The 12855-nt window shown below is 36.8% G+C and overlaps 1 protein-coding gene across 2 annotated transcripts in view; it reads right to left on the bottom strand.

The window, feature by feature from the left end:
• Nucleotides 1–675: 675 nt before the first annotated feature.
• Nucleotides 676–12855, bottom strand: part of LOC128935191 (LIM zinc-binding domain-containing Nebulette) — a 247603-nt gene continuing 235423 nt past the window's right edge. For both annotated transcript variants that reach the window (XM_054273317.1, XM_054273316.1), the window contains exons 6-7: nt 11681–11796; nt 676–6103 (exon numbers count right to left, since the gene is read on the bottom strand). In XM_054273317.1, the coding sequence (XP_054129292.1) occupies nt 5927–6103; nt 11681–11796 (293 nt within the window). In that variant the 3' untranslated portion in view covers nt 676–5926. The remainder of the gene's footprint in view (nt 6104–11680; nt 11797–12855) is intronic.

Genomic DNA, 12855 nt, shown 5'->3' with positions numbered 1-12855 from the left:
TACATTATCTTATTCTTGCTAATTAACACACCAAAGAAAATCAAGAGCCCAATTCTGAGACAGAGGCAACCTAAAAGCATTGATAGCTAGAAACTCTTGAGTTTTCCAATCCACACTACTATGGAGGGTTTCCATGAGAATTTCATGCACCAGTACACAGATACTTTTGATAATTATATTCTATGGGACCACTAAGACAGGAAAGTACTTCAGTACCTCCAGCAAATTATGGAGGGTTTTTCAAATAAAACACATTCCAAGTGCTTAAGGTCCATTTTGGCAGCTCTTAAATCTTGATCTTATTGAAAAACTGCTGTTTGCTACAGTATACATAAAGATTGGATATTTGTATACTGGCAGCATTTCAATATATAAAAGCACTACAGAACATGGAATCACAACTCTGTAACCAATTAAATTTCATATGAAAAGCTAACACATTTCTTAAGTAGAAATTAGAGTGGTAGCAACTGCATGCCACTTACCTAGGAGGAACTAATCAGCTCCATTTGAGGCTGCCATTTGTCCTCATACTTTGTTAACAGCCTTCTTCAAACCAACACTTGACAAGAATATAAAAATTCTAATTCAGTCCACTGTAGCATACATTTAACACTCAAATAAATAAAACATGTCCCTAACCATAATAATCTTCTTCAATTACAGGCAGAGCAGTTCCAAAATACTTCTGGAATTTATTTTAACTTAAACTTTCTTACAATTTTTTAAAAATACTTTACTTGTGTCAATGAATAAAGATGACATTTGTATATAAAATTGTCTTAAAGAAGCCAGCAATGCAATCTTTTTTATTAGTGCTGCACTGAGAGCACACCTAACCAAATTCCCATTCAAAGACAAGCAAACCAGTATCAATTAAAACAGTGGACCTCCTTCACTTACTTTATTTGCTTCTTTAAACAAACCAAGGGTCATGGAATGTTACTTGGTGTTCTGTTGAAGGGTTACAAATGCAAACTGAAAAAGGCAAACCTTTTAAGGAGGGGACATGTCTGAAATAAAACAGTGGTTTAAGAAACTGCTTTCTGGGTTCAAGTTTGATGAATAATGCTAAATATTCTACTTAAGACTGAAAATTCAAAGCTTCCTCAGTTAAAGCAATATCCCTCTTTGAGAGCTTATACTAATGAGTATGGTAGCTTTACAGAGTGTTGTTTATGAATATAATACATACATGGTGCTGGGTTTAATATTTTATTTGAATGAAGTTTAACGTTATGCAAAATAAATTGTTATGTTACATCCACTGTGACATCAACTAAAATGTGAACTAGGTTGCATAGGTTAGTACTTTGGGCAGCATGATGTTGCTCTAGTCCACCAAAGCTTAAATATTCACAGTGTAGAGGAAGAAACAGGAATTAAAGCATTTCTACTAAAATATACTTTAATAGCTGGTGTTAACTTTCTGCATAACAAAAGCCAAATTAAGATGGTACATCATATGATCCAAGAGTAAGTTTATCTGTCCTTTGAAAAAACAATTGTTACCTTCATAACTGTATACCCTCAAATACAGTACAGTTTTGCAAAATAACTAAAACTTTACACACTTTAAAGCAAACATAAGCCAAACTGCACAGTGGTTCATTTTTGCTTTTTATATCACACTGCAAAAACCAACAGCTGAGAGATTTTCCACATCATGCTAATCAATGTCAATACAGTCATTGCTGTCTTCCAATGGTCTAGCAATTTCTAATAGTACTATTAAATACACAATTGAAATGCTACAGTATAGCTTATTTTCCCCCCTAAAATAATAATAATTAAACAAATGCCAACAACAACTGGATTACAACTGAAGTACAATATGCAAATTCTATTTATCAGACACAAGAAGCATATGAAATTCCTTTGAATATACTGTTGTAGTGCAGGCAGTTTAGGAAATAGAGCTTTCAGGTTTTCTTTCCAAAGGAGAGATGGGGTTCCTATGGCATAAAGCTGGAGAAAATCACTAAAGCATTGCAAAATGGTTTAATCTTCTACAGCTCACTAGTACTTTGCATTTGCCAGCACATCAGTTTGGAGGACTTCTTTCAACAGCATCTTCTGTCTGTTTCAGGATATTATTTAAACATTTACTAACTAAAGCATATTCTATATTTTAAATGGAGTATTAATTAACTTAATAAAAATCTATCATTTTATACCCTGTACCACCTTCTGCCAAAGACCTCTGTATTTGTAATTTTTTTTCATCGTACAAGATGACATGCAGTCACTGTACAATAAAAACCAGAATTATTACCTTTCCCAGGTATTGGAGACCTTCCACATCCCCAAGAAACACTCGGCAGGGACACATTTGTCAAAAACATAATCCATGGGAGGTGATTCTCTGTCAAATCCCAGTCGGCTGAAGTAGTTTATTGTATGTCAAATGTAATCAAGAAAACCCTGTTTCATCAAGACTAAATGCTAATGTTCCATAATGAAAAATTACAACTGCAGTACCTGTACGTAGCTTTGTTTAAAAAATGAAGCTAGCCAAGCAAGAAAGAGTAATGAAAAGCAAGGCACCCATTTGTTCTTGTATGTATGCATGAATATGCTCTATGTTGTTTTCTACATTTATACTCATGTTAGCAAGAATTACAGCATTCTTTATAGAATTTTTATCTCTAAAATGGGAACATGTGGACTTCCAACCTGAACTTTGGAACTGCTTGAGAAATTCAAGTCCTTAAAAGCCCTTTCCTTTCCCCAGAAAAATGTTGACTACAGGAAGAAAGAACAGTGAGGGGATCATGCTGTGCTAAAAATGAATATAAACTTTAAAGGCGACAAGACAGCATGTAGCATCTTTTCACCCCTATATCACACTGCATGTAACAGTCTCCAACATATGCTTTGAAAAACGTGTGCTGGCACAATTTAGTTCATGACTTACTCTCTTTGCCTTACAAATTTTAGTTCTTATAAAAAAAAATATATAATTGCATTCTGATAATTTTGGGCCTTTGATTGCATTGCTTAGAACAAAGCTGCAAAATCACACTAAAGTTTGTTTTATATCAAAAAGCAGGAACCATTCCATAGAAATATTAATTTCTAAGCATATATGATAAAAAAGTTGACTACAAGAATAAGTAACTTAAACCAGATCTTAACAATTCTGCTGACATACCATTCTCAAGAGAAATACAATCCACATACTGTTTTGTTTTCTTGACCTTTTATTTTTTGCAAATTGCTTTAGCTGCTCTGCCAGGCTAATGAATATTCAAAATTCATAAAGGAAATTTTATTTCTATTGTTCAGCATAGCATAGCTCTCTAATGTCACCAAATGCTCATTTTCTGATTTACTTCTATATATAAAGTATTCAACACTGTAAGCTGTCTTCCCATTTAGGAAGAATGACTGTGTTTTTATAGGTGGAGACTCTGTTTCATAAGTCACTAAGAATTGCAACTTGATGCCATATAGAAATTCTCTATATTTCTTTTTTATTCATATTTGGTTAGCAAACTGACACCCTGTTTTTATTGTTGTCAGCATTGCACAGCTAATAGTGCAGCACAGCAGCAAGTGACAGCCAGCTGTGCCTCAGGCATCATCTGAAAAATTTGCCAGCCAGCAGAAGATGGAATTCCTCTCCTCGCTGTTGATGGCCAGTGATGAAAACCAGCACAGAAACAAACCGCTCGTTTCAGAGCTTCTAGCTCAGCATACCACATCAGCTTTAAAAACACCATTTGACTTGCTGATTTCATGTGGGTGTCACCAGTAATGCATAAGGGTCTGCTGCAAGAGCAGCTCCTTATGCAAAACTTGTAAGAATTTTAAATCACAGCAGTCAACTATATGAATTACATATTTACAGTCAAGGAATTCTACTTTCAAAATACATTTCTTGAAGTTGGATACTCCTGGGCAGCTTCAGCCTTGAAATTAGACTGCTGACAAGAAAGCACAGGTAATTCCACAGTCATGGACATTTTTAAATTTCTTTTTTAATGCAGTCATTTCATTCTGCTTGGCAGCTGGTATCATCTCTGTGGCAGCAAGAACCAAAATAAAATTGCAGAAGCTTACCAATTCTTTGGAAATTGTATGCAAAAAAAGAATTTACAGGGATTTGCACTGACAACTTTCAGTTGACATAACAAATCCATACTGCCTTCCTTATTTAATTTTTAAATAGTTATTCCAAGGTTTCCTGCTATGTGAGATGAGAAGTACAAAATTGTCTAAAAGTTCTATATATAATTCTAATTTAAAAATTTTAGAAATGAAAGAAGCCAGTGCAGACTCAATATTCTGAGGGCTACTCCAAAGTTAACTTCCTCAGCACATGGCTGAACTCCACAAATTATTTTATCAGAAAAACATTTTTTTTCCTTACATATTTCTGCATCCACATAAATAATTTTTCACATGAATCTTTAACTCTTTTGTCCTTCCTTCCACGATTTCTCCCTGTGAGGGAATGCAGCACCCAGTCAAAGCAAAAACAAGTTGCCTGTGACCCAAGCCTGCTGACAAAATCCCTCATCCTGATCCACTGTGTCACCAGCTGTTAGATCCTCTCCCAGCTTCACAGGCTGAGACCTGGATCTCTCAGTTCTGGCTGTAAGTTAAGAGACATCAAATAGCACATGTGAAGGTTTGTCAGCAGAATATTCTTACTGTTTTCCACAGATGGCTAAACTGAAACATAATGGCATAGGGCATGTTGGATTTTGCTTAGTTAGCTTTCCTTTCGATGTCAGTTATGAGAAAGATTAAGTCACTAAAAGAGAACATAATTCTTCTCCATCAAAAATCATTTGGCAAGCGTACAACCCACTGTTGGATCACCAGGAGTTTGGGAGCAAACCGAAGCAACAGGCCATTGATCTGAAATGCACTACAAGAACCAGAGCTCTCCTCCACTGCTCGATGGAGGCACAAGTGTTTCTGCAGCAGGGGAGGGACATCAGCTCATCAGCAAAGCAGCCATAAAGCGAGTTACCTGTGGTGAGAGGGGGATGTGACTGCAGGCTCTGGGAGCTGCACAGGGAATTTATTTACAGCACTACAGGTGAAGGTCAGGGAGCTAACATGGAGCACTGGTTGTACGTTGCCCTAATGAGAGTTTCTATTTAAATGCTAAGTATTATTACAAGGAAACAGAAGAGCTGACAGGTTTTCTATTTTAGATAGTCTTTGCAAGGGATTTCCTGCAGGAAAGATACTGAAGAACCATGAATCTAGACCTGGGTTTAATTGATGGATTATGATGGAAGCAAAGCTAATAGATCACTTGGAAATAAGAAAAAATGGGTAATCCAAGAATAAATGTGGATATGCAAGAGTCAGGAAATTTTTGTTGTCAAAATGGACATATTGACTGTAAGGCTGCTGGGCAGTAGGGAGTTTTATTGGATTTTTTTTTACTAGCATGTTACTTGTCTTTATTTCAAATGACTGAATTATCTACTCAACATATTAATTTTTATTAGGAAGCTAACGGCTTAAACATTAAACCTTTCCCTAATAATTTGAAGATGGGTTCAAACTCAGCGTGTTAACGCCCTGTGACTTCAGAGTGCCATAAGAAGTGAATCAATTTTATGGTTATAACATCTTTGAGGTGTAAGGAAAAGGCATTACCCCTTTATAGTTAATTGACCAAAGTTTTTATAGGACTGGCAGCACCAGGCTTCCATATATGTTTTGTCACTTTGAGAGAGGGCTATTATAAGCAATGCTGTTTTCAAAGCTCTGAGTTTCTTGTGGATTATTTATCATTTCTTTAAAGGACTCTAAAATGGATTCTGAGTGAGAATGCAAACTGTTATAGCAGTAATAAAGTAATGATCATGAACTCTTAAAAGATTCTTCTGATTTTTTTTTTCTAAAAGGTTAGATTTTAAGTAAATCATAATAAAGCTCAAAGGACAAGAGACAAAAATTAGTTAACAAACTCAATATAATTTGCTGGAAGCATTCCTGTTTTCCCAGTTCTCTGAACAGTACCATACATCCAGCCATCATCAATTGGTTGCACATTGATGATATAATCACCATCCCTGAAGGAAACTTCATCTTCATCTTGAGCGCTGTAGTCATACATAGCTCTGTATGTTCTCTGTTGAAGGAAAGAAAACAAGACTGTAAAGCCTCAAGTCTAAACCTGAGATTCCTCGATTCCTTCTCTTTGCACAAAGAAGAAAAGAGAAGGAAAAAAAGAATAGAGGGAGCAAAGCAGAGAGAGAAATCACCTGTCAAAAATGAAACAGTACTCCCTTCTACACCCTGTCAAATATACAGTGAATACAGCACCTTGTTCTGAGCAGCAAGATAATTATTTTGTTAACTCACATTGTCCTATGGCTTCAAACAAACAGATTTCAAGCCATCCACTGCATACTGAAATATTCTAACTGTTGTTTCATTAATTCACTAGTAACAGTTCATTACATCCAGCCAGGCTAGCTCTGCTTCTGCTCCCTATTTGCATGATTCACAAATAGCTTCTCCTGTGCCTTCACTACAAGAAAAAACACAGTCTTCATCCAGGCCATTAACTTTTCCACCTCACCGAATGTCCTTCATTTCATTAGGATTTTACCCAAATTAAGAATTATGAATGCATTATTACCTAAAGGAATGACAAGATTTTTAAAATTCTATAAAAATATTTTATGAATATCTATATTTTCATACTCAGACAAAATTTAGCACGTAAAGTCCCATCATTAGCTAAGAGAAATTTTGCCACAACTCTGCCCACTATGAGACAAGCTTTCAGCCTTTTCCTCTATTTTTCTAAATGGAGTATTTGTTTTCACTCATAACCAATAAAATGCTGTCATCTACTGGAATTCAAAGTGAATTTTCAAACTCAGGAAGAACAGTGTCCCCTTGTATCTGAACAGCAGAATAAAACTACCTCATTTTAAAATTCCCAGTTCCCAAGAGTACTTTCTTTCCTTACCCTGCCTCTTAACACAAGTCAAAAGCAGTTCAAGCATCACCGATAATATCCAATTTCCCTTCCGGTAATTTTTGCTAGGTTACCATATGTAGCTGAATTTTTCTGGTACAATAACTTAGAGCGAAAAAAGGCAAAACAGTCAATGTGTGAGTTCATGCCTAGTACTGTTGTCTGAGCCTCTTAAAAGACAGTAAACTTCTCTGCTCAAGAAAACAGCTCAGAATTAGTTTTAGTTCATATCATATATATGGGGGGCTTGAGTGTTTTTAATAAAACTATTTTTTAAAAAGGTGGAGATTACTCCATATGGCGTGAGCAAACCATTTGTCACATGTTGGAAATGTGGAATTATTTAATCCAGACTCTATAGGACAACTGATCGTTACTGTTCCCATGCTAAAAATCTACTTTTAGTCTTGGCTCTGTCATTGGTAGTGCAAATTAAACAGGGCAGAGAAATCAGCTCCTGTTTAAACACTGGAGACCATTGGAGACCACCTTTCCTGACAAGTTTACCCTGAAGTGTATTTGGTAGCCCTGTGCTATATTCTTGATCCCTGCCATGCCTTGCAGTTTTGCTGACCTACAGGCAGTGACCAAGGGCAGTTTTCAGCCAGAGGTATGTGCTCTCCTAGTGGTTCCTTAATGTCTTCCAAGTGCACATGGAACTCAATTTAAAAAAGGATCATTTTTAATGCACTACATGACAGTAAATAATTTCTTGGCTCCTATCATCACCAAAAATCCTTAAATATTCATAAAGTGGACAACTAGCCATCAAAAGGCTCTCTGCCTTTCAGAATCTTATTTTTTCCAACTATTCCAACTGATCTCTCTGCTGAGCCTTGAAACTAACTCTAAAAAAGCAGTGAAAAATATGCTATTACAACAAATTCAGCAGCAGTTAGCCCTTTAAACAATTTATTTCAGAAGAGGGTCAATTTAAGAAAAATGGTAGCAAGCCTATATCTGGTATAAGGCAGTAAATGAATTTTGCTTAGAGCCATCTTATAGATCTCCTTTAAATGGGAAAAGACTGGTGAAGAGATTAAATGTTTTATTAAACTAACAAAAAAAATGGAAAAATAGAGAGTTTTTTGCTCAAAAATAGAGAGGTTTTGCTCACTCAGAAGGATGCTCACTCTTCCTTGGAGCACCATGGCAAAGGACATACTGCTGCTGTCTCCTAAAAGGCTGCTTGACTACACCACCAGTGATGCACAGTTGTGAAGAAAAGGCCACAATTCCAAACTTTAAAAGAATTTACTAGGGCCCTAAATGCTGCTGAGAAACCTAAATTTATGGCCTTAACACCTAATTAGGTGCTAAATGGCTGTCAGGAGAAATCTCCATAATAATCCTGTTAGCATTTAATGCCTAATTATCACTGCAGAGTGTAGTCTGGGTTATATCATCGAGAATTACAATGCCTAAAGGACCCAAAGCAGGGATTTTAAAATGCATTTCAGTGAACTATCCCTCAGTATTCCTCAGTCAGTAGTGAGTTTAGTGGGTACTAAGTTACAAGAGGGTGTAAGTTTGGAGTGCCTGAAAAGAGTCAAAACTCACTTATCTTCCACTTCCTCAAAGGTCTCTATCAAACTGCTTAGACAGACCAATATGTCTCGTCCATATAAAGAACTGAAATCAAAATAATATATTCTCAGCTCCCCAGCCTGTTCTGGGCTGACAGGTGTGTATTTCCACTTCACCCCAATTCATACTTGTTCTGTGGATAGCTCCATGCAAGGAGCAGTAACTGTGCAGCATCCTTCACACACAGCAGCCACCAAGGAAAGCCAACTTGAAGCATAGGTTTTGTTTTCCTACCACTCTTGGATATCAAACAGTGGGCGAACACCCCATTATTTTCCAAATAGGAAAATAAGCCTTCAGGGTTTTCTGTTATAAAACACTTTGTACCCTGAGCAACAATTTAATTCATCCCATTATGCAGAGCTGCTCACAGAAAGCAAGGACAAGTTAAGAATCAGAAAATAATGCAATTTATTTGGACACAAAAAATAACTATCCAAAGATTATGTTAGGATCATGCCTAATACAATACAGAGCTCAAAATTAAATAAACCAGATTTTTTAAATTTAGAAATTAGAAAAATTCTGTTTCTTAATATAGGAGACTAGTGAACATGACTATAAAATGAACTTATGCATTTTCAGGACAGATTTGATAATACAACAACTCAGTTGAAAGGTGCAAATGTTCTAGAGCAGCTAACTCTGCAATCTTCTCCATCCTGATATAACCCATGAGATCTTAATCACTTCTGCCCTACAGATGTCTTGGCAAAACTCAGGCATTGATGATTGACTTGATCAGCTTCACTGCTTTCAGCTAAGCCTCAAAAGCTGCTCAGGCTTTGAGGTTACTATTCAAGGATTCCTTTCCTCCAGTCTCCTTCCCCTGGAACTTTCTTCTCATCTTTCCTCCCTCTGTCATAAGCCAGACAACACTGCACCTCTGGCAGTACTGCTCCAAGCCCAGAACTGAACAGGCAGCTGAAAGCAATGCACCTAAACATCCTGTAGGCTTGTCAGATCTCCCACAGCATGCCCACACCTCATTTTAAAAGCACTCCAAGACAGTCATCAGCCTTCAGTCTGCTACATTTAAATACGTCCCCAGCCAGGGGCTTCCCCCAGGCACACTCTGAGACCACTCTGTGTTGTCCCAATAGCTGAGCGCAACATTTGCAATGCACCTGGATAAGCTGCACAGGTTAATAAAAATACCCTGGTCCTAAGATGGGAAGACAAGGGAGCCTGGCAGATTTCTAACTGCATCTGAGATGCCTCTTTTGGAGCAGAATCATCACCCCAGGATGGCAAGATCACATTCTGTCTTCCTCACCAGACTGGCAGGTTAGCAGTCAGCGCCAGGCCAGCAGTCCTTGATTTCCTCTCTCTGGAAATGCTTGGATTTATTTTCTAAAGGGAAATCCACTCAGTCTTTCACAACAGCAAAATGAGTTTAAATCATGGTGTTTACTGTTTTCATTTTTTTCCCATGACAAAATATTATCACTTACATGGATGTCAAGTGAAAACAGTTTCACAACAGGGAAAATAAATCTGTTGAAATAAGTCAATCTTACTTTTAAAGTCCTTTAACATCACTTCCTTCCTTTCCCTATTACCTTCACATTCCTAATTCTGGAAGAAGAGGCAAATTATGATTTCAAGATGACTGAAATGACACTGTTTTGACAGCCTGTCAGGTAAGTCACAGGGACACAGAGGTATTAGGAAATAGTGTTCATCTCTCTGCCCACAAAGCTGCAAAGGCTGGTAAGTGCATTCTGAAATTTGCAGGCATCTCCATTTTCTGTCTGCTGGATTTGAGGGCTGTTTGCTTTGCTCCCCAATGACAGCAAATCTGCTGGCAAAGCCAGGCTTCCAGGTTGCCCACTTTTTGGATTTTGTCTCTTTTGGAAATCAACCAACTCCCAAAATGCCTTGTAATATCCTTGGAAATTAATGGCTGATTCCACTATCAGCTGTCTCACAACTGTCATGCAGGTGTCCAAAGAGTTTCTCAGGTTATTGACTCACTCAGCGATGGAGGTATCTGGATCCCAGACTTTCCAGCAAGTTAGCCCCCTCAGCCCCAGACAGCTGAGAATCTGACAGGCCTGAAACTACTCACACCACACAGAAAGTCGTGACCTTTACAATATAAAATGTCATGGAGTTTCAGTTCTACAAAAAAACACAAGTTTAATCTAATCTTGAAAACAGGTTTTTTTCCAGCTCAGCAAGCTCTAAGTTTGGTTCATAATTAAATATTTATTCATCTCTAAAAAAGGTGACAGAGGTATTCAAAATAGTTTAAAATTCAAAAAGAGAATATTTTAAGGTAAAAGGTGGCTGGATCTCTAGGCAGCTAGGAAATCTCTAGGCAGTGATATGATTTTAAAAATATGATAACCATTAAAACTGAAATTTTTATATAGGGAGTTCAAAAAAAAGAAGCTTCATTTCCTAAAAATCGCAGCTGAATACCATTCAGCTCTCCCTCCATGACCAGTTACTTTGTAAAATGAAATATTCTCTCCAGCTCTACATTCCCATCCACCACAGCTGAGAAGTTCATGAGACAGCCACAGTTTCATGGTAAAGCTTTTTCTCGGTTGCCGACCAGCATAACTCAATTTGGATCTTACACGAGTCGCTGCACGACTGCTGTGTGCAATTAGAAAGGGCACAGCAACCTGGAGTCTGAGCGAGCTCTACACAAGCAGAAGTAATACAGGTAGGCACAAAGTCTGCTAGCACAAAATCAGCAAGTCAAAAAAAGTGAAACTGATTTAAACCAACAGGGTGATCTTAAGAGATCACTGCGTTTCATCCAGTGCTAGGAGCAAGAATTCATCGCAGAGCATAACATCAAAATTCAGCCTGTGAAACACTGTCCAAGCATCTACTATTTGTTTTAAGTAGGCAAGTAGGTAAAGAATTCTGTTATTTCTCTGCTCTCCAAGTATCATACCTTTTTTAAAATGCATTCTGACATAGCTCTTACCACTGCCCATAGTCACTTGAATCTTTTTTTATACATGAGGACTCTCAGTTACATTTATGATGAAGACAGTCAAATTAGGTCAACTATAGAACTCTGGGGGCTCAATTCTGTCATATTTAAGAGATCTCACAATAGCTGATGATGGTGCTTATCAAACAAAATTCTCCTTTAAATTCAGTACTCACCAGACTTGCTGAATGAGGCTGTGAATGCATGGACCTCATGGATGACATACTGGTCTGGTGCATGTATCCATATCCTTGAGTCTGGCTTTGTTGATATGCCCCAGGGAGAACAGGGGCTGCATTAAAAAAATACACACACATTAATTAATATTTTTTAACAGCCCTTAGCTAACATTTTGTAGAAATGGTAGACTATTTTCACTGTTAACAGCATTAATTCCTCCATACAAAAGAGTTCAGAATTATTTCCATAAAGAACATAAGGCTTTTTAAAGGTTGATTTACACAGAAATGAAGCCAAAGCTATAGCAATATATCCACAAACACCATCATGGTTAGTTGGAAGGAAAAGTTTAACGTACTATTAGAAGTTTAACCATTCAAAGGTTTATGAAAGTTTAAGACACCACTAACTCAATTTTGGTACTGACATAGATGAGGCACTAAATATATGTCCCATAAGCTGCCATCTTTAGGGAATGAATGATGAAAAAAAGCTAATACAGTTTTGAAATGGTTCACTAGAAATTCACTGTAATTAATTCTTAACTCATTGCAAACTCACTCTTATTTATTAGGCTATGAACAAAGAATGATTGTGATTCACAGGAAGAGGCAAAAATTTCAAGAAGTGAGCCCACAGTTGAGTTTTTTAGTTTATTCTGATTCCATCAACATTCTTAGTCCAATACAGAGAGATCAATGCTACTTATACATTTCAAAGTCCACCTTATTCAGTATTTTCCTCTTAAAACATAATTGCTCAATTTCTTTAACACATATTTTATTCATGTTTTAACAATTCTGTATGCTAATCAATAATATATTAACTTCTATTGTACCAAGAACTGCTGAAATCATGAACACAACCAATAGAGATTCCTAACTATTCCTAACTATTGCTTACTAGAAAAGCATTCATAAACTTCCCACATCTGCCCAAATATCTTACTATAGCACCCACTGAAATAAAATGTGTCAAAAACATGGTTGATCAAAAAACTGTGAGAAATAAGCCCAGCATAAGTGACTATTTTCCTAGCAAGTCCAAAAAGTATTTTAAAAGCAAAATTAAAAATACTGAAGGGGTTTTCAAAATAGAAAGATTAAAGTTTAGTCACCACATATTTGTGCACATTTTACAAGACTCAGGCTCTCAGAGAATAAAGATTTCT

The sequence above is a fragment of the Melozone crissalis genome, unplaced genomic scaffold (assembly GCF_028551555.1).
Source record: "Melozone crissalis strain CALT ecotype California unplaced genomic scaffold, PUWL_Pcris_2 ptg000016l_1, whole genome shotgun sequence".
Classification (NCBI taxonomy): domain Eukaryota; kingdom Metazoa; phylum Chordata; class Aves; order Passeriformes; family Passerellidae; genus Melozone; species Melozone crissalis.
The sequence above is the reverse complement of the archived record's forward strand: the minus strand, read 5'-3'. Positions and strand labels throughout refer to the sequence as shown.